Raw genomic sequence first — 24,891 nt, 5'->3', positions numbered from 1 at the left:
GGTGGGATCTCACATTTGACATGTTACCTTACAGGTTTCAATCTCCTGGGCTCTGTTCTTGTCCCAGGTGCTGAAAAGGTTAGATAATTGAAGCATGCCTTGCCTTTTGATACCTCCACCCTCTCATGTATCTTCCAGCCTGTTTGGTTTAAGGGAGACAGGAACAGGCCAGCTGCGGAAGCTGATATCCAGACAGTGCTGTGCTCTGCCCAGGGAGGGGCACGGGAGAAGAACCTTATAGAGCTGGGTAAAGTGGTAAAAAGATCAAGAAGGGGGCAGCATATCTGAAGGTTAGGGGATGGGACCGGGACGTATCTGAGGCAGGTTCTAGTCCCAGTTCCGCTGATTTGCTGCGTGACCATGGTGCCTGCCCCGGGCCGTGTCTCCGTTTCCCCATCAATAAAATGGGGGTAAGGATAGGAAGGTGCTGTACAGAGCACTGTTTGGGGAGCTCAAACGTTGTCTCCCTCCCCACGCAGGGCAGGCGGGCTGAGGCGGCTGCTGCTTTTCCTTGGCAGGCTGCCGCTGCTTTCCCCCCGCCCCGGAGAGGGGGGCATCCAGCGGGCAGCTGAGGCCGGCCCCCCCCCCCCCGGCAGCCGCTCCCCGGAGAACTCAGGTGGCGGGCTGGGGGGAGCGCAGCAAGGAGCATGCGTGCTGGGACGGGGGGAGGGAGGAGGCGGCGGCTGTTTATTTGCAGCGGGGCAGGCGGAGCCGCGGCAGAGCGCGAGCAGCCAGCAGCGGCTCGGGCTCCTGCCTGCCCCGGCGGCACCATGCTAGCTGCGCTGTCCGCCCGCGCCCGGCAGGAGGAGGATGCCCCGCGCCCGCGAGGAGCCCGCCCAGCAGGATGGTGACAGCCTCCGCCAGCGGCGGGAGCCGGGACCGAGCGCCGCTGCAGCCGCCGTCCCCGCCTTCTTCTTCTCCTGTCCCCGCAGCCGGGGCTGCTGCTGCCGCCGCCGCCGCCGCCGCTCCAGCCCGGCCCGGCTCCGGCAGCTCCCTGGCCGCGGCGCTGCTGCTGGCCGGGCTGTGCGCCCTGTGCTACGGCAGCTCTCTGCGGGGCGAGTTCGTGCACGACGACGTGTGGGCGATCGTCAACAACCCGGACGTGCGGGCGGCGGCCCCCTGGGCGGGCGTCTTCGCCAACGACTTCTGGGGCAAGGGCATGGCCGAGAACACCAGCCACAAGTCCTACCGCCCCCTCTGCGTCCTCACCTTCAAGTAAGTGCCCCGGCCCGGCCGGGCGGCCACTGCGCCCTCCCGGCGCGCCCGTGCCCAGCTGCAGCCTGGCGCCTCCTGCTGGCTCCCGGGGCGCGCGAGGGAGCCCTGTGGAGCCGTGGCCCGCTCCCGGCCAGCCCCGGGCTAGGGGGTGGGCAGAGGCGCGCCCGGGGTTAACCCTGGGGGCTGTGAGAACGCGGAGTGCGGCGGCCTTAGCCCTGGCGGCGCCAGCGGGATGGGAGCAGGCGGGTTAGCCGCGCATCCCCCGGCGACTCGCGGGGTGCAGCCGCCAGGGCGCCCCGAGTGGAGGGAGGGCTGGTGGCTGCACCCAACTGGCGGGTTTCCCCGTGTGTGTGTGGGGGGGGGGAAAGGGGGTATATAGGGGGAAGGGGAGGTTACTTGGCGGGTGGGCCAGCGCGGGGGCGCCTGTGGGTCCGCACTGGGTGGTGGAGGAGGAAGCGAAGGGCTTTTCGGGGCTTGCACCCCAGCGAGCGAGCCGCGGACTGTGCGTGCCCCTCCTGGGTGCAGTGCTCCCCACGGCGCTGGCTGGCCCGAGGGCGCGGGACGGTCGAAGCCCGCCGTGCCCCGTGGGGCAGAGGGCGAGGCGGGGTTCTGGGGCACCAGAGCTGCCCGCCCTGGCCCGGGCATGTTTGGGGCTGGGAGGCGAGCTTCGTGAGTCAGCGTTTCTGAAGGGAACTCGCGAGCAGTGCAGACCCCGGTGGGGTGGGGAGAGAGGAGCCTAGCGGGCTGCCTTCGCGTCAGCACCGGGGCCGCTGCCTCAGGTTGTGCCCGGGGCTCTGGCTTCTCCAGTCCGACTGGGGAGCGCTGAGAGGGGGAAACGCTGGGTTGGCATCAGAATCTGTCTGTGGGGAGGGGACTCGTTCTCTCCGAAAGGCAGGCAGCTCTAGGGGAACAGCTGTCTGGTGCACCTGCCAAGAAACCCTGAAGTTCCTGCAAAAGCTATGTGGCTTGCTGGGTCCACAGCATCTGCAACCCCCCACCGGTTATTCCTTGTTGGTTGGCTTTGTGATCATTCAAGAAGGATAGAAGAAAAACGTTTAGGAAGTGCTTTGTCTCTGAAATGGTCATTTAAATGTTAAAAGAAAAGGAGTACTTGTGGCACAAATTCGTTAGTCTCTAAGGTGCGCACAAGTACTCCTTTCCTTTTTGCGAATATGGACTAACACGGCTGCTACTCTGAAACCTGTCATTTAAATGTTCTAATTCCTGTTCAACCCTCCCTTTAAAGAAACCAAGCCAACTCTAGTGCCTTTTTGAAATCTCCTTTTCTGCAGAAAGAACAGGGACTTAACCTTTGTCTACTGATCACTTTCAGCTACACTTCTGAGAGAAATATATTAGCAACACTTTTTAAAAGAACCATACTTCTAGGGTCTGCCTTAAATATACTACTACATTTCTTACTGTCTGACAGCTGCAGCTCTCACCTCAGTCACTGACTTTAGACTCAGACAGCTATTCTGCATTAGATGGCCCTTATGCATGACATGCAGAATAGGCAGGGAACGTTTTCTGTTACAAAAGAAAGAAGACAAGTTGGGCAGCAGCTGGAAAGTAACTGACAGTTGTGCCCCGCTAATCTGGAAGGGAAAGCTGCCCCACTTTTTAAAAAGGATAGCAGATGGAGTTAGTATAGTGCATGTAATTCATGTCCTTCTGGTTATCTTACTCCTTTTTTTACTGTGTTTTGATGAAACCCTTGATAATATAAAATATTTGATATATTGTAGTAAACAAAATGCATTTTAAAATTGAGGGTCATGAACTTTCAGTATTGCTATTAGAAGACTTATGGGTCACACTTTAAGGTTTTGTTTATAAATAATTTATAAGCATGTTCAGACATAAGCAGTATGTGCTATCGATGGCTATAAGCACATAAGTGGAAGGTATTATACATGGTTATAATCAATTTGTTGACCTGTTGGACTCTAACAAATAATTACAGGATCAAATAATCATTTATAAAAAATCTGCATGAATTGGCTGAAAATGGAACCTTAATATAAACTGAGACCCATTAATGAATACAAAAATTTCTTATTTTTATTTATAAAAAGCTGGGAGTGTTCTTGGTGTTTTACAGGCAGGTCTGAAGATAAGAACCCTGCCTTGAAGAGGCGCACTGGCTTTGCATAGGCAAAACCATTTCTACATGGATCCCCATTGACTTCTTTGGTGGCAGGATCAGCATACAAGGATCTGATGGCAGCATAGGGCCTAAATTATATGAGATAATTAGTGAAGTGCTTTTGAACTTTAACAAAGTACCTGAAATGAAATGTTTCAGTATGCATTTTTTTCTTTGAATCTGAACCAGCATTTGCTTATACTGTTTAATTTAAAACATATTTAGGATGAAATCATGCTTGATTTAGCTATGCAGGTAGTTCTTTTGGCAGTTAGTTGGACTAGTTTTGTTTGCAGGATTTGATACTGAAGTATATTCATTTCAAAGTGTTTACTATACAGTTTTAATTTGATCGGTACCTGGGCTGGTTGTTGGATTGGGAAGGAATCATTTTACTTCTTTGATACTCTGACTGCAGAGTGAAGACTAATTCAACTCAAAGGCCTAAGTAGCCTCTGTGGGACCTTTGTGGTCCCCCTCCCCCCCACCATTGCCAGCAGTAGGGGAAGAGGAGGTTGACGGGATCTGAGCAGAAGTGGGTCATCTGGCCCCACTTCCTGAAAACTGTGCATACGGGACTCTCACTAAGTGGTACTCCACTCCAAGTGTGGAATGCATGCTCCCTGCATAAACATCCAGTCTCCCCCTTGCTCTGCAGAACATCACTGGTTCCACTGCGTAGAGGCACACTTTTCCTCTGGAGCAAGGGGTGGATTTGCCCTACTGGCAATAAAATGCTTGATAGAAATGGACCTTTTTAGCAAAATGGAAATGAAAACAGCATCCCAATACACTTTCCAGAGATGAGAGCACTTAGGATGCTTAAGAAAATGGTGCATTGTGTGTATTTGCAGATTAGATTGAAGTTGGAATGTAATGGCTGAGCTATCTATTCAGCCACACTATGTTGTCTAAGTGAAGATCAAGGGGTTTTAACAGTAGCCAGACCCTGTGTGAGGCACCATTCGTTATTCTCCTCTGGAATAAAGTTATATTTCCAACCATGGAATTTGTTCTATTTGTTCTGTGCACACAATTCAGAGACCCTATGGATTTTGGATTATGTTATAGCAAGGTTCAAAAGAAATTTTTTGGGATTATATCTGCAACTCTTATCATAATATACCAAGGACATTTTATTCTCTTTCTTTTTCATCCTTTAATAGCCATGCCTTTTTGTAGCTATGAAATCAAGAGGAACAATTCAGGATGCCCTATAGACTTTGAATTGACACTGGAACGAAGTCTATGACAGCGACTACCATGTTCTGAAAATTATTTTGCTTGAAACCCCCCCCCCCCGCATCCATTAGAAGAATTTTAAAAGGAGAGTCCTTAACACAAAACCAAGCAGTTAAAAATGTCAAACAAGTTCAGAAAGACTAAAATAAAAGATTTTAAAATAAAAATCTTTAATTTCAGAATACAGTTAAGTTACAGATTAATAAATACATATGGATATAATTTATTCTGTGTGTGCTCTCAATATGAACAATGAGAGGAAAGTTGAATGGCCTAGATTATTAGAACCTTGAGCTAAAAGTAAAATATTCACACACTGGGTGCATTTTTTTGTGTCTGTGTCTATTTCGGATGTTTTTAATTTGACCATAAAAATCAGTTTCTGTACTGAAACTTATTATACAAGACCTGAAACGGATGCACATTTTAAACTGTTGTTCACCAAATACATATCTATTTAAGAACGTCCATTCTGAGTCAGCCCAAAGGTCCATCTAGCCCAGTATCCTGTCTTCCGATCATGGTCGATGCCAGGATCCCAGAGGGAATGAACAGAACAGGTAATCATCAAGTGATCCATCCCCTGTCACTCATTCCCAGCTTCTGGCAAACAGAGGCTAGGGACACCATCCCTGCCCATCCTGGCTAATAGCCATTGATGGACCTATCCTCCATTATTTATCTAGTTCTTTTTTGAACTTTGTTATAATCTTGGCCTTCATAAAATCCTTTGTTAAAGAGTTCCACAGATTGACTGTGCATTGTGTGAAGAAATACTTCCCTTTGTTTGTTTTAAACCTGCTGCCTTTTAATCTAATTTGGTGACCAGTGTTCCCTCTAATTTTTCTCACCCATGTGCGGAATGAATTTTGTTATGTGCACCAATATGTAGGTGATGTGTGACACATTACCTTCATATCAGTGCACATAACAAAATTCATGTGGTGGGGGTGGGGCTAAGGGGTTCGGAGTGTGTGTGTGGGGGGTGAGGGCTCTGGCTGGGGGTACAGGCTCTGGGGCAGGGCTGTGGATGAGGGGTTTGAGGTGCAGGAGGGTGCTCTGGGGCTACGGTGGGGAAAGAGGATTCCCCCCAGATCTCTCTCCTCACAGCAGCACCTGGACTGGCGGGGAGAGGTGCCTTTCCCTGCAGTGGCAGCTCTGGGGTTGGGGCCGTGGGATAGGCGCCCCTCCCCTGGCTGTGGCAGGTCCGGGGCTGAGTTGGGGATGTGGGAGGGTCGCCCCTTCCCTGGCCACAGCAGGTCCCGTCTGGGTGGGTTCAGGCTGCTGCATGACCACACAGCTTAAAGGGAACTAAGTTGGTGACCCCTAGCTCTTGTGTTATGAGAGGAAAGTGAACCAGAGTGGAGTGTTTAATATTTAGTAGCAGATATTTGGTGCTGTCTTCATTTATTTCCTTCTTCCTTCCTTTCCTTAGGAGGCTCAGCTTTGGACCAATCTTTCCTCCCAGCTGGAGGAGCCCTGTCAATGCTTTCTGAGTACATTAAAATGAATTATGATTGGTGGCGTGATTGTCTAATGGCATTTCTTTGCATTCGGCCTCCTGTGTTTTGGACTGTTATGCCAAGGCTTCTTTTCCCCCCTTTTAGTTTGTCTGGCTCTCACTTGTTACACTCTCACCACCAAGCTGAGACTGGACGTCAGAGCTGAAAGATTATGTAATAAGTTATTTCAAATTCAATTAAAAATTCTAACATTAATCTGGTTTGAAGTCTACCACTGATCGTGCAGAATAACTCCAGTGTAATCTTCACTAGTGCTGTTGCTGATGACTGATCACTGTGATTGTGTCCTTTGAACATGTTTTGATCCTGATCTTCTTTCAAGTGAGTAGACAAGTAGCCTGATGGGGCTGGAAAGCATCTACTTTGCTATACATAAATGTCCACAGCCATTTGTTGTGGTTTTGATCTTATTTAAGAAAAATTTTAGAGGTAGCTTCTGATGATGTGTGGTGTTGCCGCCTTCTTCATAGTTCAACACTTCTATAAAGTGTTCTACTGTATTGTCAATTTGTACATTGCCACAATGGGTCAGTTTTTTTAATTGCTAGGCCACTATGTGAAGTCAAAACTTGAAACCATGTGAATGTTGGTTGCATTAGTTTGGTGAATGTCAAAAACCGTCCAAAGTTTCTGTTGTTTTTGTCTGTGAAGACCCAGAAATATTTGCACATTCATATTTGTCACTCCTGATGAACCATACCTCCATAGCTTAGTAGAAACTTCTGTTGTTCTTCCCTAAAACAGAGCAGAGGTGAAGGGGAAAGTGTTGTTTCCATTGGAGTACAAATTTCAGTACCTGTCTGGTATATGGTAGGTGTTACATTCGAAGAGGATCAGTGGCGGCCTCCAGTTATGAAAGGCTGAAAATGTGGTGGTGAAGAAGCCCTTTGGGGCTTACACTCCACTACACTCAAAGTAGAATAGCACTAAGGAATTACTAGTACAGAGTGTTCTACACTAGAAAAAGGATATCTGTCTTCCAACAATAGTGCAACTGCATCAGTGCTGGCCACAGTGTATATGCTAGTAGGGCTTGGGCATTTTTTGGTTACTGTGGGTTTTCATGGCATGCTGGAGGAAAATATTTGAACCCTGTCTAGTTAACACTTTTTAACAGTTGTTAGCATTGGTGCAGCTGGACCACTGTTGGCATACAGGTGCACACTTTTTTTTAGTATATGGTAGATGCATTCATAGAGTTCACTCAACAGGTTCCACTTTATAGTATAGTGAAATCTTGCAGTAGCATGCCTCGTTGGCATTTTCAGATATAATTTCATGATTTATGTGAAAATGTAAAGAAAATGGAAAACCAGAAAAAGCTTAATTGCTCAGTTGGCCTCCCATTACATTAATTTGTAGAAATATATAAAAGCCTGCATCTAAATCTCCGTCTCTCCAAGATTTGTAATGAACTTTGGGATCCTATAACTGAGAATTTTCATTAGGAATTATTTGCTGTAACAAATGATCATCATTCTGCTATGCATTTCTACTTCATACAGTGTTGTATTTTTGTCAGTCTGTTGAAAATAATAAAACAGATTAAACTAAACACAAGCTGTCCAGGGAAAATAACAAGGTCCAGAAAAACACACACTCTCCAATTATGGTTTACAATATCTTTAAATCATGAGAGTTTTATAAAAAAGAAAAAGTGGAGTGGGTACTTGTGTGTCTAAATGGATTAAAAAGCACTATGTAAGTGCCAAGTGGTGTTAGTGCTTATATATGACAAAACTAACTTTGAGTTTTCTCAAACAAATTCCATTTTTAAGTCACTCTCATGGCATGAGTAGTCCTATTAGTTCTGTGTCAAAAAAAGCTAATCTGCTGAATTCTATTTAACTTTGGAATGTTTCATGGCGATCAAGGCTGAACACTGAGGTCAAAAGTTATGAGCAAGTAGAGGGCTATGCAGATTTTTCTGTTTTTCCCCATGAAGGAAGGAGATGAACAGTAGGATTCATGTGCCTTCATCATTCTGCATGGGAAAGAATACCTTTTCCTGAGGGCTAGACTGTGCTCTTACCTATTCAGCTCGACAGGGCCATAAGGACAAAGGTCCATCCTACACCATACAGTAACATGGTGAGCTGTAACTTACAAGGCTCACTTACATGATAAGGGATCCTTTTGAAACTGTCCCCAAACCAAAGGGATACACCGTCTCTAATGATGTTCTTGAACAGATCTTATTACACTAACAAATCAAGGAATTTCAAAATTAAATGCTTTTTTCTTTTCCTTCTGTACATGGGTTTGGCCATGGTTTCTGAGCAGTGTGTGATGCTATGAACTATATATGATGCAATACTTAGACACAAAGGGATGAGTTGAGGCCAGAGTCTCTGCTTCAGCATGGAATTATCTTGGAGCTCAGGTCTCCTTGGTGAGGGAATACCCACACTGGAGAGTTCCTACTCATGAATTTTCCAGTGAGTTCTCCCATTAGGGATGGGGTGGGTGGCCATTTCCCCCATAGAAGATTCTAGCAGTTACACCTCCTCATACTTGTGGATTGACCCCCCACCCCCAATCTCCTGGAGGCCCTTTGTTCTTGAACTGCTGTTCACCAGTACCTGGATGGCATAATCCCCCACCTGACAGTCACCTTTGAACCTCCTTCGAATTGCAGAATGGGTAGCCATGTAAACTATTGCAGTCTTTAGCTGTGATTCTGCTTCCATTTAGTAGACTGGCAAAGCACCCATTGACTTCAGTGGTGAAGGATCAAGCCGTATATTGTCAGTAACTTCCAGTGAGTTCTCCTATGTATTTCTTCAAGAGGGGAGAAGAATTAGTCAGAGCTTTGCCAGATGAGCTGCTCTACTCCAGAGCCCCAGGGACAGGTGATCACAGAGATCCTATACAAGGTCTTCTGCAGGGTGGGAGGGATGATACCATGGTTGTGGTACTCTTTCTGTGTATCCTCTCTCCAGATGTGCTCCCTTCTGCATGTGGCAGCAGCCTGGGGGACCCTTGTTTTTTATCATCTTAAATTTACCTATAGGTTCTATACAGCTAAATAGCCTAATCTGAAAAGGGCTATTTTCCTTTGGTGGTGGTTGTATAATGCCTGTTCCCTTCCCTGGGGGTGGGGGTCACTTACTCCATGCAGCTTATCATCATTGGAATGCCATTAGGGGACACGTTCCTTGGCTGATGAGGAAAAATGGAGAGGATCTGGTTGGCCCGAAGACACCGCTTCCTTATTGGAGTCCCCTTACAGAGCTCAGCCAAGGAGAAGCCAGGGTTGGGGAGCTATCTTTCTAAAATATATGCTTTAGCTCAACCATAGAAGTTATAGTCTTGATGTAGGAATTCTGCTGAGTCAGGTTCTCTGGCTTGTGATGTGCAGGATGGTCAGACTCTTAGACCCTAATGTTCTTTCCTAGCTTAAAAAAAATCTATGGAAGTATGACATGAAATCAAAGGTTTCTCAGTTGAAGGCCAGTCTACAATTGGCTAAGTCAGAGAGAAACCCTCAGACACCTGTATGCTACTGTTGATTGGGGGTTTCCAGGTGCTTCTTTCCATTAAGCTGGGGGTGGAGAGCCCCTAATTTCAACTGGAAGTTAATTTCAGAGGACTCCAAGGATCTGTCTTTTGTTTTAACCCTCCCTCACTTTTCTCTCCCACTTGTTGAGCTATGCACAGTGGATACTTAATAGTATAGTAATGCCTAATGCCAAAAGTGAAGAGAGGACTGGACAGAGGCTAGGGTCTGGTGGGTTGTGAGGGGAGGCACTTTTGTCAATTTCCCCATTCCTACTCTGCAGCACTCTGCTGTGGAGTTTTTTGGCTTTACGTAGGAGGTTGCCCTTACCCGTGGCCAGTAGGTGACCCTACTGTGTAGCCTTGTGAAGCTTGCATGGCTTGGAAGACCATGGATGGATTTTTAGCAGATTGAAGTGCTATATTTGTGCACACATAGTGTGTATAACAATCACAACCACTATCAGCATTTCAAAAGCTTTCTTGTGAGATTGTTTCAGGACAAAAGAATGTTTCCTTCACCATTTGGCCTAATTTGTTATGACAAATAATAACCTTAGCAGGAATGAAACAGTACCTGCACATTTTCACATTCAATGTTCATGGACCACCAAAGATGGCAAATTATAGATAATACATGCACGTGCGCGCACACCCCCCCCCACCATACTCCTACTCAGATTTTACAGTTTAATGGAAGGCCTATCCTTGTAGTGTTTTGTTTTTTAAAAAGGAAAAGCCAGACTATTAGGTTAAAAGAAAAGGAGGACTTGTGGCACCTTAGAGACTAACCAATTTATTTGAGCATGAGCTTTCGTGAGCTACAGCTCACTTCATTGAATGCATCCGATGAAGTGAGCTGTAGCTCACGAAAGCTCATGCTCAAATAAATTGGTTAGTCTCTAAGGTGCCACAAGTACTCCTTTTCTTTTTGTGAATACAGACTAACACGGCTGCTACTCTGAAAACTATTAGGTTACTGCTTTTTCATACGTAGCAGCTACTCTAAGGAAACAACATGAGGTAAATCTCTCCTATTGTAGGCCAGTGAATGCTTGGCCCTTTGCTGGGCATTCAGTGGAATGGATACAAGGAGCATTCCCTCCCCAGTGTGTGCTCTGCCTAACGGTCAGGTGCTGGTGTACCTTCACTGAAGAGAATGCAAAGACTACATTACCTACTCCCTTGGGGGCACATGGCTCCCATCACCAGCACTGTCTCATTGAGTGGGAATGACAGATGGCGGTGGGAGACAAATACCTCCCCATGAAGGCACGCAAAGCAGGCTTGGGGATTTCAAGAAGACTGCCACTCTACAATAGAATGCTCTCTTGGGGCAGGGCAGGACTGCCCCCTTGCTCTGCTCTGTGCATGACGAGTACCATTTAGCCCTGCGGGAGCATGCTGCTGCTGTATATTTTAGACTGAAATTTGGTTTGAATGTATTGTTTACTTTTTTTTCTCATTTTGTGATGGTGGGACTGGGGGTGAGAGGGCAGCTTGTACCACAGGCGAAGCTCAGGGCTGACATATCTCACGGGGCGGGGGGGGGGGAAGGCTTTATTCAAGAGTTCTAGATCATTCACGTGAATTGAAGTCCTGTCAAAATATAGCTGCATAAAGCATTACTTCAAAGTCCAGGGTTAGGTTATGCCAAAGTTGTATTTTTCCCAAACTCCTTTAGCTCAGTGATTACCTCCAAAGTGTTCCCGAGGGAACAAAAATGGAATACACAAGTAAGACTCCTTCCCTCTTAAAGTTAGATTGACTGGTCAAAATGCAGCCTAGGGTAGATCAAGTTCTGTCAGTTGTAAGCTGTGCATATAGAAAGTATTTATAAAAAACATATGTTGTCTGGGCTTTACAAACATGCCAATTCTCAGCCGATTTAGAAAAACCAAGGTGTTTACATAGTAATAACAAGTCAAGTGCATTGCTCTCAAGCCATGTAAACCATGGGGAACTGCAGTCTGACCCTTAGTAAAAGCAAATATAGGGATTGTTGCCCCTTAATGTGTGGTTTAGTCTACATGCAAAATATTTGAACTGATTTTATTGGGTGTCATTTCTTTTGTTGTTTTTTTAATTCCAACTCTTTCTTGTTTGTATGTGATGTCTAGGTCAGTGTTTCTTAACCTTTTGGATACCAGGGACTGGCTTGCTGTCTTCCTAAACTGTGTCAGGGAGATCTCAGGGACAGGCGCCGGTCCATGAACCAGTCGTTGAAACACTGATCTAGAAGACATAACCAAATGGACAAATTTAATTAGAATTAATCATTTTGATTCTATTTTCAACTGTATGTAAAACAACCCTGTTAACAACTGTTAAATAAGTTGGCGGTAAGTGCAGTGAGGAGACAAGTTTATGAATATCTTGTGAAAATAAATTCTTAGCAGTTAGTCACTCTTTCCTTTTGTGGCAGCCACAAATAATGAGTAGTGCTGTTCTGTCATCAGGAGAGAACCTGATGGCATAGCAACTAATGTGTCCTGTCACTGAACATTCTGCAAAAACAATTTCTGATGGTAGAGGGGTTCCTGTTGCATCTGGATTCCTGGTGTAGACCCTGATTCAGCAAAGCTCATAAACTCAGGCTTAAAGTTAAACACTGGTATTCCTGTTTGACTTCAGTGATATTACTCACATGATCTAAAGTGAAACAGGAAACTGCTGAATCATGGCTTTAATTGGTCACATGTGAAGATATCAATCAGTTTTTCAAAAAAATCAATCTTAATGGATCCATATAATAAAACTACCACATAGCTTAGATTTCTGTGGAAAGTGCCAGTGTTGAAAGGGCACAAATGTTACAGCTTTCATGTTGAAGTGCATGATTTATCCTGGGGTAAGTATGTAAAGCACCTATCTATGAGATGCTTAGCTCAAGTCTGTGTTGTTAGCCTCTTACATCATTTGCAGCGAAACTAGCCAAATTCAACCACACGTTTTAAAAGGCAGTGGGGGGAGGAGGCTGCAGCAGGGAGTGGTTTCTTTTTATCGAGATTAACCAGATGTTCTGAGCAATTTTATCCTAATTAATTTAACAGCCTGTACTCTAAATTACGTATTTCGTCTGGTTTTAATGTGTGTGAATGATGCTGTGCCATTGCGAGGATTCTATGGCCTAATTATATTTATTATGGTTCTGTTTTGTTTTCTTACAGGCTAAACATATTGTTGGCTGGTATGAACCCATTCTATTTCCATGCAGTAAATGTAACTTTACACTGTCTAGTGACTCTTGTCCTGATGTATACTTGTGACAAAGCTGTATTCAAGGACAGTCGACTGGCTTTTGTCACGGCTCTCTTCTTTGCTGTGCATCCTATTCACAGTGAGGCTGTAAGTATATATGTAAAACTGAGATAGTACCTAAAAGAAATACATGTTTATAACTTTCGAAAAAAACCAAACCTTTAATACAAAACATACTGTTTACTGTGACGCAGTGTGGTACTTGCTTTGTAGAGTAAACAGTAAAAAAACAAAAAAAACACAAACAAACCCCCCAAAAACCCCAACCCCTTTTTTCCCCCCAAAACAAACAAACAAAACCCCAAACCTGTTGCATTCAAAATAATCAATAACATACATTAAGAATAAACTTCATACTTGCTGTCTTTCCACGTAATACTAGCTGCAATTCCAATTAACCATCCTAACCAGCAATGCTAAAAATAAATACACAATGTTGCAGTTGTGAGAAAATATGGATCCCCACCATCTCTCAAAACCAGAAAACTTGGTGTGTGTTCTGAACAAGATAATAGGAAAATGCTGATACAGGTCGTAGGTCTATATTGACCCATGAATTTTCTCACACAACTGTTAATTAGAAACTATGGATTTTTTTTTTAATCTTAGGAAAACAGCTTCTTTGAGTAAACTTCATGGCAAAGTTGCAGTATATAAGCTTATGTTGCTTTTCTACTAATCACAGAAAAATGCAAGATATCAAAATATACAGATAACTTGTTTTAAAATGACCTCTATTTTAATTTCCATGTAGATAAAATGGTTGGGTCTTTTCTTTCAAATGGGGATGCAGTTTCTTCTGTTTCCAGGTAGACAAGTGTATGTCAAGTTAAGATATTGTGAGGATCGTATTTTGTTATTATGAACTATTGTAAACTAGCGAGAGTGAAATGACTGCCAGTGCTGAGAACTTTTGAGGAAAGAGTGCCTTAATAACAAAAGAGCCATGAGCTTTACAGTTACCTCTTGTGTTGTCTCTGTGAGCTAATCAGCCAGGCTCCTTTAGATAATGCTGCTTTATAATATAAGCGAGGTTTTAGATGAGGCCAGCTTTGAATTTACTCTTGTCTAGATCAGAATTTGGGGAGTTTAAACCAAATGCCAAAGCATTGAAGATTACATAATTAAGTGACCTTAAAACAGCAAAAGCTTCAAAGGACCTTTTAATTTCCTTTATGTGCAGTTTCTGAATCTTTATGAAGTGGAATGCTGAAATATTTTGTAATTTGAATAATTATAAAGAAACTTGCCAATTAGAGTTTGAAAAACTCTCATACGTACCAAGTTAGTTGCAATTTATTGTCTGTCTGAACTGATTATTAACTAACATTTGAGTAATAAGCTTTCTTATTATGTAGGAGTGAGTATTTTAGTCTTTGGGGAGGATTTTGATCTAAAATCAGTTCTCACAGTATTAAAGAATATGATTAAACGTCACAGTTTAGTGAATCAGGCATACATTTCTCTTTTTGATCCGCATTTTAATTATTTCATAATAATCCCAACCACAATTATGTTCTTATTATCTGAATCGTTTCTATAAATGCTTTTTAAAAGAATTTAACTTCGTTTTAGTCTGTCTGTATATTGTTGTTGTTACACAAAATAGCTTATTTACTCTATATAATAAAAAAAAATACCAAAATTCCTACTGATTAGGGTGCCAGGATGTAGGAAAGAAGAGAGAGACAGAAAGAAAGGAGGGGGAAAAAACCCATAAAGCAAAGGCAATTGGTATGGCTCATTGAAACAGTCTCTAAAGGTTTTTTTTAAAGTACAATTTTCCTGTCTTTTTTTTTTTCTCCTCTTAGGTAACAGGTATTGTAGGCAGAGCAGATGTCTTAGCCTGTCTACTGTTTCTGTTGGCGTTTCTCTCCTATAATAGGTATGGATCTTTAATATTAAATGTTATGAGATGTTGTGAGACGTGAGGCTTTTTTTTGTGGGGGGAGGAATCCATATAAAATCCTAACTATTGTATTTTATTTAAAATTGACAAAGCAAGTCCTGTCAACCCATGCTGTTTTTTAAGTCACTCACTCTGTATGTAAAAGTGCTTTTGGACCCTTCTTTCAGTCATGCACCCAACTTGCAGTGATATTAATAAATATATGTAGCCAGTTGCTGCAAACCCTTACTCTCAATAATTTAACTGAAATTAATGGGAGTGCTGACGCAAGTATGTGTTCGCAGCATTGGGTTCATGGTTATTGAGAATATTTTAGTGTTTTAAAAATTATGGAAATGCACTTGGAAAATGTTTAATGAACTAATTAATAAATATGAAAATAACAAATTAAAATATCTATATCAAATCTGTTTTGCAGGAGTGTGGATCATTTTTATGTTGGGGAACATTTCCCTCCCACTGCCTCTCCATTCTTCTTGCTGCTTAGTTTATTTCTTGGGACCTGTGCAATGCTGGTGAAAGAAACTGGAGTCACTGTGTTTGGTGTGTGCTTGGTTTATGACTTGCTTTTCCTGTCCTACAATAGACTTAGACTGTAAGTAACTTAATATATTCTTCAAACCTTGACACCTTTTATGTGCATAATATATATAAATATATGATTATATACAGTATGATAGATGACATTCTGTCCCCATTGAAGTTAATGGGAAACTCCTGTTGACTCCAGCAGAGCTAGGATTTCATCCTATATTTTATTTTATGTTTTGCTTGGTACAGTACTGTTGCTGGATGGGTAGCTAGCAAAGGGTGAAGAAATGATCTACAGAAACACACAACTCAGTTATAGCTAACTTTGAAAGGGTTTGATTTTTATTTTTGTGTGAATTTTGACTGGTAGTATCAAAAGTTTTTTAAAATTTATTGGCTTAATTTCTGCAGTAGCAACAAATTAAAACCCTGTAACTTTTTGTTCAAAATGTGATAACGTGAAGTTAAGTTTGATATCAGATTTGTTCATTAATTTCTTAATATTTTTTTGTAACATGAATGATGCTTAAATCGGAACTCTTATGAGCCCTCAAGCAATATCTTTAAATGTTTTCTTTTTTCCCCCCTCTGTAAATCTCAATTTGTTAAATATGGAAATATGTTTTTCATCTGTTTTTGGGTGGCTCAAGAATTCCACAGCTGGAGGATTAAGCAGTTATCAACACTTAGTTAAGAAAATTCAAATCCATTCAAGGTGACTTATCACAGTCTTAGTTCTGCCAGTAACTGTATGGCTCCTTATTTATAGTGTTAAGTTCTTCTCTTTTTGATGTAGAGCCTGTTGCGTCCATCTCTCCCCCAAACATTCAGTGTTTTTAAACTTTCTACATCCTTGTCCCCTCTCTCATGTTTTATCTCTTTCCATTGACTTTAACTGGACTTAGGTATGGCCCTATGACAAGATCCCTCACCCCCCCCCCACAAGTAGTACTAATCAGTGGTAAGCTATGATACATCACTAGAGTATTTCTTCTGTCTTGATTCTATTACATAACTTCACAAATGGTCTGCAAGTGGCAAGTTATGGACTTCTTTGGGGTTGGCAGTCAGAATGCTTGTAGTGCGTACATTTACAGTGGATTGTGTGGAGTTGCAGGAACTCTGTGGCTAAGAATGGCAGAAATCTTTAATTATTCAGGGGAAAACCCATGAACTTATTTTATATCCCTCCTTTTCCTTGGGGTCATGTTCCAGTGGTCTCTGAACATTCTGTTTCCTTGCTTCTGTGACATTAAATAATGGTCATGCCAGGGCCAGAGACCTTACAAGAATGAGAGGCTCTGTGGCCCAGATGTGATGCATTTTAATATTCATTCTAATTTATTGTGCACTAGTGTAGCAGTTTATGGTGCTCAGAATTTTGTCTGTGTGTTTCCTTGATTTTAAGGGGTAGGAGAGAACCTGTAGCCAAATGTTGCAGAGACTCTTTCCCGCACCCCCCGTTTGTTTGAACCAGGCCTGCTTTCTTTTTTTTAGCAAGTGAGCTGTCACAAAGGATAATTGTCTAATGAAATATACTGTGCAATTTCTCCCTCCTCACTCCCCATCACACTCACCGCTGTAAGCCCTCTGAGGTCTTTAAGAAAGGTTAGACTGATAATATACTGCAAGGTTCTTTTACATTTTTTTAATATTATAGTTTGTAGAAGTTTGTACAATAGCTGAGAATCCAGTTATCCTGCCCTCCATCATGCCCAGTAGCGGTGAAGTAAATGCCAGATCTTTGCATATAGACCTCAAGGAAATGTCATGTATTGTATTAAGATAGTAGTTTGGGATAACTTTCCAATACTCCCTCTTTTAATGAAGTAAACATGAAACAAAAGAACCATCTCTTAAAAGGCCTCTTTCCCCCTTCCTACCCCCCCCCTTTTGTGCTTCTCAATTCAATGAGTAATTAGGAGAAATGGAGGGGTGCATCAGAGGTTCGCACGGCAGCCTGCGTCTTCTCCATCTGCTTCGCTGCAGATTCCTCCATCCAGCAGGGAGAATGGGAAGCACCGGTTTGCTCACAAAGGGACCTGGAACTCTTGCCACCCTGCATCACCTGAAGAGCAACGGAGCAGCAGCCTTTCTGTCTCAAACAAAGCGATGTGGGCTATTCTTAGGTACTATACAACCACAAGTGGTTCTGATTTTTTTTTCTTTTTTTCTCAACAGGTTGTTTTATATCTTTGTATATTTTTAATGACAAGAATCACTTTACTTTCTTTCACTTTTATAACTATTTATAAAAAAACACCCACGATTATAATTGTTGAGTGAGAAAAAACAGGGGCGGGGGAAAGGGACGGGGAGGAGTAAATGAGTACATTTCTGCTGCTTGAGAAGAAGAAAGGACTGATGTCACTTGACAGCTGAGAAGAATAGGTATTTTTAGAGAAGACGAGTCATTAGAGAGAGGGCTTTGTCCCCCCACCATCTTATCTGGTGGGATGGAGTGCTTCCTTGTGTTTCTTATCCTCCCCTTCCTCTTCCAGAGGAAGAGGATGGGGATATGATGTTGGTTTGAGAGGGGAGGCACAGATCCTTTTACCTCTAAAACCTGGTAGTGAGCACTGGTGCATAGTTTGGAGCAGAGCTGCCATATAGAAACAATCTAAATATTAACTGCTAATTTTTGCCCTGCCTTGTGCCCAAGAATTTGATTATATATAGGCTTGGCAGAATTCTATTTTTATTTTTTATAATTTCAAAAAAATAGTATCAGTTTTATTTGTAAGCATTAAAAAAAATTATCTACTTAAATTTTCACAGTTTGGGGAAATTATGGGGATGGGAGTCAGACAATAACTATGTAATGACCAGTAGATGTTGAGATTCAAATAGTTAAAGCTTTATAACTATTAAAACACAAATTGTCAACGTTACATGTCATAATATACAAAATATCCTTAAATCAAAGACTAATAAGTTCTCAAGCAGCATTTTTCTTTCTTAGCCTGTCTGTAATTTTGATCATTACCAACTGAAATATTTTTTCATTGGTTTGTGTCTGTGTATGGTGAAATCAACCTTTACAGACATTTAACAATTAAAAATCTAATCCCTCCAAGCCTAATGATACATGGAGAAAGCTGGGGTGATGGATGATGGAACAATTTTATATCCAGCACTAAGTGAGGTGGTCAGTGCACTCCTCATGGAACTCCTCTGCAAGCCAAGCAGCACCCTTTAAGGCTGAACCACACTCTGAACTAGGGCCAGAGTCTGACATCCTTTGAATGGCAGTTAGTCAGTATAGCAAGGTGCATCTCAACGTCCTCTCTTAAATACTTAAACGTGTCATTTTCTAAATGTCTCAGTCTCTAATAGCATCTAGAAGCTTGTTTCATGGCTTTTCCTCCTTAGTAGGATACTGATACTGCCTACCCATAGTTTTTTCTGATGTTTTTACATGCTGCATCACTGGTTTTAAGAATAATGCAGATTAGGTAATGTGGTAGTGTTTATTTTCAGGCACATGAAACTCCAAAGCTGAAAATCTGAATAATTAGAGAGCCAGGCAGTGGTTTACTTTTTAAAGGAGTTTTTTCCTGAATACAGTTGTTTGAAGTGTGGGTCCCCCCCATAAAAACAAACAAACAAACAAAAAACCCCAAAACCTGAACAGATGACGACTTCTGCAGTACCTTTTAATTGCAATCTTCTAAGGCAGAATGACTTTTTTAAAAAGTCTGCTATAAAAAGCAGCTGCTTTTAGAAGCAGTATGTTGTGATTCTTGCTTTTAATTGCAAAATATTCTCTGGGTTTTAAAATAAGAGGAAAAATAATTAGCAATTTATGCTGTTTAAACAAAGGATAAAATTTTCAAAAGAGACTCTGTGACCTAGCGACCTGAGTGCCATCCGAAGTCAATGGGAGTTAGGCTGTTTTTGAAATAGTACCCAAAGGCTTGAGACACAGGTAAGACTTTTTGGTAGTACTTAGGCCAGCAAGGGCCAGCCAGACTCTTCCAGCAGACAGTCCCTACGTCAGATCATATGCCACCTAAATCCTTTCGGCAGCTTGTGTGCAAGCAACATTTCATAATTATGAAATCGCTCCAGAAAATAGGACACCAACGGAGGTTTATGTTTGGCTGTCAGCAACATGGTAATCATATCAGTGCTCATTAATTGTATAGTCCACAACTATGTTGTTTCTATTTATTTGCAAATTCCATTTTTTAATAGCAAAAAGAGACTCCAGGGTATGTGACCATAAGCGGGGCGGGGGAAGTATTGTCAGGTCAGGTGACCAGTCTTTGCCTTTGATCTTGTGCCCTATAATCCCATTTATGGCCAGCTATAATTGCCCCAAAATATTCTGCCTGGATTACTAGAGTGTTTTATTGTTTTGGTATTATATATGTTTCTGGTGTAATAGTGCCTAGAGACCCCAGTCAGAATCAGGAATCCCGATGAGGTAAACACTTAGTAAGATACAATCTGTGCTGCAAAGAGCCTACAATTAATTAATTTTTAATTAATGTATATGTGATTTTAATTCATGGATAACATTAATTAATGTATTTTTCCATTTGTTTCATGCTACAGATGGAAAGAACTAAAGGTGCATTCAACAAATACATTATTTTGAAATGTACCTTTCTGCTCCATTTGCCCCCAGGTTGCCCAAAATGTCCAGGCTCCCTAGTTTACACTCAGAGGTATTACGATAGAGCCACAACTTGCATATCTGGCCTTTTGGGGAGGAGGATACATTTTAAAATAATTTTTGTATGGGATGCCCCTTTAATCCTTTCCTGCTTGGAGAATTCAATACAAATATATTTTGTCCACATTAACAAAATTACAGGTCACTTTAATTTGTACCCTACGCTGATCCAGATTATCGTCAACTGGGATAAATTGAGTTAGCTCCACTGAAGTCAATGACGCGATGCTGATTTTTCCCTGGCTGAGGATCTGACCCTTTGAATTTAGCCCCTAAGTACATGTGAAGAATCATGACCCAACACACACATTCAGCCACCTGACTGATTCACTTGCAGGAGAAAGCTTGTGTACCTGAAATTAAATAATTGATAGTGTTTTGTGAAGGACAAGAGCAGAATGAAGATGAATTATTAAAGGAGTCTTGCAACAAATATCCCTGTGTGATACGCCAGGAATGTGAAACCCTGCCAACTAGAAGTGATGATGGGTTGGGATGGAAGTCCTATGCGAACCATTTGTTGGAGAGAGTTTTTTGGAATCACTGCTGGCTTTTATATGTTTTGCCACCCTAAACCAGCTAGAAATTCTCTCCCCCAGCCCTTCAGTCACTAAACAGTTTGCTGCCACTGGCAAGCGGTCTGTGTTTAGGGCAGAACTGATTCCATACAGAGGTTTCTGAAGCCTGTAAGAGAGGATACTGTTCATGGTGCCTCTCGTTGGGCATCTCTTATTAGCCAGTTCATTAAGCAGCATTGACTTTTTTTTCTTGAGTGTTGTGTCAATATCCACTGTAAATACAGGCTATTATATGCAAATCATTAACATGACAGTCCTCTGTGTCACTAATCAATAGGGTAAATGGTCCCAGATACTAGAGAACTTGTAGGATTCAAGTTGATACAGAGTCCTCATGTTCTACCTTGACAATGTGAATTTGCCTGTGGTTGTGTTTTGCTTTAAAGGGGGTGAGGGTTTGGTAATCTTGCATTTCTGGAAACTAGTTAATTCTTCCTTGTCTCAAGTGGAAATGCACTGAATCCTGGTTTCGCTTAGCATTGATCTTTCATGTGACAAAACCACAAAATAAATTAGTGCAGTTGGCCAGTCTGTGCTATTTCTGATCTGGTCATCACTAGAGCAGAGGAGTTGCAGGAAAATAGAACTGTGAGGAAGACTCCAGGATTTTTGGTAAAGATGAGGGTAAATGTTGGCCAAGTGCCAGGTGCTTTAAGGGATAGAGAGTGGTAGTGGTGGGAAACTGCCTACAAAATTGGCTTATAAATCTAGGTTTTTTGCTGCATCCCAGGAGGTCTTGAACAACTAGTAAGCACAGGTGACCATAATGTCTTTATGATATGGCAGGCTGATGGGCTGCCCAAATGCATAGTCCGATATCTTGTCTTGAGACCTCCACTCTTTGTCCTCTGTTTTCTCTCTTTTTTTTTTGGTCTGTCTTCTTCATCTGTGATTGTCTGTATTTCATCCTTTCTCTGTCAAATACTATGGTGAAACCCACCAGTATAAGCAACCAGATAGATTTATTTCCTCTCTCTCTCTCTCTCTTCTGTTTTGCTCTCTTTCCTCATTTCTTTATTCCCTGTGTTCTGTCTTTCTCTTTTGCTTCAACCTTTCTTGAACTCCAGCTACCTCTCCCCTCCCACAAAACATCCTTTTTGGAGCGTTTCCCCTTTCCACATGGGGGAAGCCTCCATTTTTCTCTTTCTTTGCAGGGGTAGCTGCAAAAGTCAAGTGGCGGTGCTCTACACAGAGCATGGATGCCGAGGGAATCTGTCCAGTATGCTATTTAGCATCAGTTTCCCTCAGCTGCTCTTTTGAGTGTTTAAAGTGTTTCTGTGCATAATGAATCAAGCTATACGTACATAACCATTTTTAATGGAAAAACAGCTATGATTGCATGACTCTTGCCAGCTTCCCTTTTTAGCTGGCTGCATGTAAAGCTCTCAGGAGCTGACGCACAGTTTTGACCACTAAGGATGGCCAGTTGTCTGCTGCTCGTGGTACAGCCAGCCTAGTAGCTGAAAGCATTATGGGATGCATTTGATGGTAGACTCTATAACATGTTTCTACTTAAACATAAAATTCTTGCTTATGTTCATTTTGAAAAATAGAAACCTACTTACTGTTCAGTATTTTATTACTTGCATTGAAAAGCAGTGTTGCAATTAGAGCTGTGAGAATAAGTGATTTTTCAGTTTGCTGACCATTCCAAAAATTTGGGGGGAGGGGATGGTTCAGACTGAACCAAAACTAAGACTTTTCTGAATTTTTCATGAATTGAAAAAGTTGGGAAAATTTTGTTTCAGACTGAACAAAATGAAATGTTTTATTTCCAGGCATTTTTTTTACCTGGAGACAGGAAACTGCTCTTGTAATTTTTAAAATTTCCTTAAAAATGAAATTCCTTTTGTATGTCAGAAAGCAATTTTATAGCCAGGTTTGGATTAGAATGTCTGACTGTCATGTTTTAGCACAAACATAAAATAGCCCATATTGATCAACGAATAGTGATTATGAAAGTGCTTGGAATATAATTACTGCTAGGCTCCCTTTTATATAACATTATATCTGTTTTATAGTTCTCCTCTCCCCGCCCCCAGATTCCATTGAGTTCAATGGGAGCAAATGGGATTTGGTTATTTTAGTTTACATGATGAGATGCACTATACACTGTGCTTTTTTATTTAAAATGTTCATTGTTTTTAGTGCCCAGCATACAACTAAAAAGAAAAACTCAAATGTGTGACTCTGCCCTCCAAAGCATTTTGGGTCTTTGTCCATGTCCATGCAACAACAAAATAGCAGAGGAGGAAATTGAAAATGATATGGAAAGTATGTAGCTGCATATTTTTCTATAATTGAGGCTTCAAGATTCAGCATTTCTTGTGAAATGCCTTTCTGCCATAACTTTTTAAGTTATGGGAATAATAACAACCTTGTATGGAGGAAAGGTCCTCGCTCTTAAGTGAATACATTTGGGAGAGGTGTTGCCAGAATGTTATTCATGATAACTGTAGCAAGGGCACTAGGTTATATGATATTTTTGTGGATGTTTAACTACAAAAATACCTAGACAGTTTAAAGAGACCCTGTCAAAGTTGTTGGGTGCAAATTTTAACTTCTTATAGGCCCAGATGACAGCTGTTTTCCTAGTCCGTGTGGATCAAATTCTGGGAGTGAGGCCTATCTCAGTAACTGATTTATGTCCTAATACAGGACATTTTATATAAGAAAATAAATCTGAAAAAACAACATAGGTATTGAACCTGTCAGACACTTATGAACACTCATAACTTCGCTCCTGTCAGTAGCCCAACTGAAGTCAATTGGATTATTCATGTGAGCCAAGTTTTGCACGTGTTAAATGCTTTGCAGGAGCAGGGTCATAGCGTACAATGGCTGCTGTTCTTTTTAGCCCACTGTCTGTAAAGTTATGTGGGGCTCAGGGACAGCTGTATAAAAGTAAATTGTGCCTCTGCCCTATACTTGTCTTCAACAAGTTTATGCATTGTGATGGACATGGAGCTGCTATGTAATGATCTAAGGGTAATGAGATAATTTTATGAATACTGTATATGACCTGGTCAGTGAGGTGAAGTTACTGTATGAAATATATTGCTCCAGTTTAATAGGGGGCTGCATGAAAAACGAGAAGAAAGGCAACATGATGGATCTAGATAAAACACATCTGAGCAAACACTTGGGAGAGTTGGGGGGAGGGGTCAATTACGAGAACAATGCCTTATTTCCAGGCCCCAGCCCAAAGTGACACAGCTGTTTTGCCAGGCTAGGAGCCAAGCGATCAAAAGAACATTCAACACTTAAAAAGCCACAACCATGGAGAAAAAGGGGAGTCAGCTGTCAGGAGCTGTCCAGGTGGGACAGTTTGACTCAGAGAGAGGCTCTGCAGAGAGAGAGAGAGTTTGTCTCCCTTCGCGGGACCCAGGGAATGGTAAACCTCAGGGAGAGGCAACCATACATATACAAAAAGAAAAGGAGTACTTGTGGCACCTTAGAGACTAACCAATTTAAAAAGGAGTCCACCTAGAATCCTTCTTTCTGTAGTGTTAGTAGGGAGGCCTCTGTGGATTAGTATGTTGTTCAGAGGTATTTTGGAAATATTCCTTGAGTTGGAGACGTCGAAAATAGGATTCTAGGTCACCACAGAACTGTATCATGTTCGTCTCTAAGGTGCCACAAGTACTCCTTTTCTTTTTGCGAATACAGACTAACACGGCTGTTACTCTGAAACCATACATATACACTGGCTTAGTATTTTGAGATCTGTTTTCTCCTGGATGGTTTGGTTCTAAATAAATAATACTTTGCTCAACAAAGGCTGTTTGGTTACTGTTTACCACTGTTATTGCTCCCAGGTGGAGCAGAACTGCAGGCGCTGAAGGTATGTCAGGCCTGCTTAGGTGATCACATTTGATCATAGGGGACTGCAGACCTGGATCCTGTCTGAGAGTGGGAGAATCGCATGATTCCAGCCCAGGAGAGGTGATGGCTTGAGAGCTAAGACCAGAGGGGAGATGCCCTCAGAGATCAGGAGAGGTTAGAAGTGCAGTTAGCCTTGAAATCGTGACATGTTTTCCCTATTGTGTTATGTGATCCTCTCACAGTAGCTAGGTTGCAGTAGCACTGCTCGTCTTTCCATTTTAGTGACTGCTGAGGTCTTGCCTACGTGGAGATACAGTGCATGGCAAACTGGGGGGTAAATCTAGAGTGCACTAGCTTTCTGCACGCTAACTGGCAGTGCGGACCCCGCTACCACTCACTAAACGTTCTGTGCTTTGACCTACTACTGTTTGAAATAGCAGGAGGCGAAAGAGAACTGCAGAACTTTTAGTGTGCAATAA

General features: G+C 42.3%; 1 protein-coding gene across 1 annotated transcript in view; it reads left to right on the top strand.

Moving 5' to 3' along the window:
* The first annotated feature begins 730 nt into the window (after positions 1-730).
* The window catches only part of TMTC1 (transmembrane O-mannosyltransferase targeting cadherins 1), a 175,791-nt gene continuing 151,630 nt past the window's right edge, over positions 731-24,891 (top strand). Inside the window, exons 1-5 of the mRNA XM_084647478.1 lie at positions 731-1,215; positions 12,798-12,975; positions 14,700-14,773; positions 15,216-15,392; positions 17,251-17,457. Coding sequence (XP_084503604.1) covers positions 845-1,215; positions 12,798-12,975; positions 14,700-14,773; positions 15,216-15,392; positions 17,251-17,457 — 1,007 coding nt within the window. The 5' untranslated portion in view covers positions 731-844. The remainder of the gene's footprint in view (positions 1,216-12,797; positions 12,976-14,699; positions 14,774-15,215; positions 15,393-17,250; positions 17,458-24,891) is intronic.

The sequence above is a fragment of the Lepidochelys olivacea genome, assembly GCF_965140295.1.
Source record: "Lepidochelys olivacea isolate rLepOli2 genome assembly, chromosome: 1".
In the NCBI taxonomy this organism is placed as follows: Eukaryota; Metazoa; Chordata; order Testudines; family Cheloniidae; genus Lepidochelys; species Lepidochelys olivacea.
The sequence above is the reverse complement of the archived record's forward strand: the minus strand, read 5'-3'. Positions and strand labels throughout refer to the sequence as shown.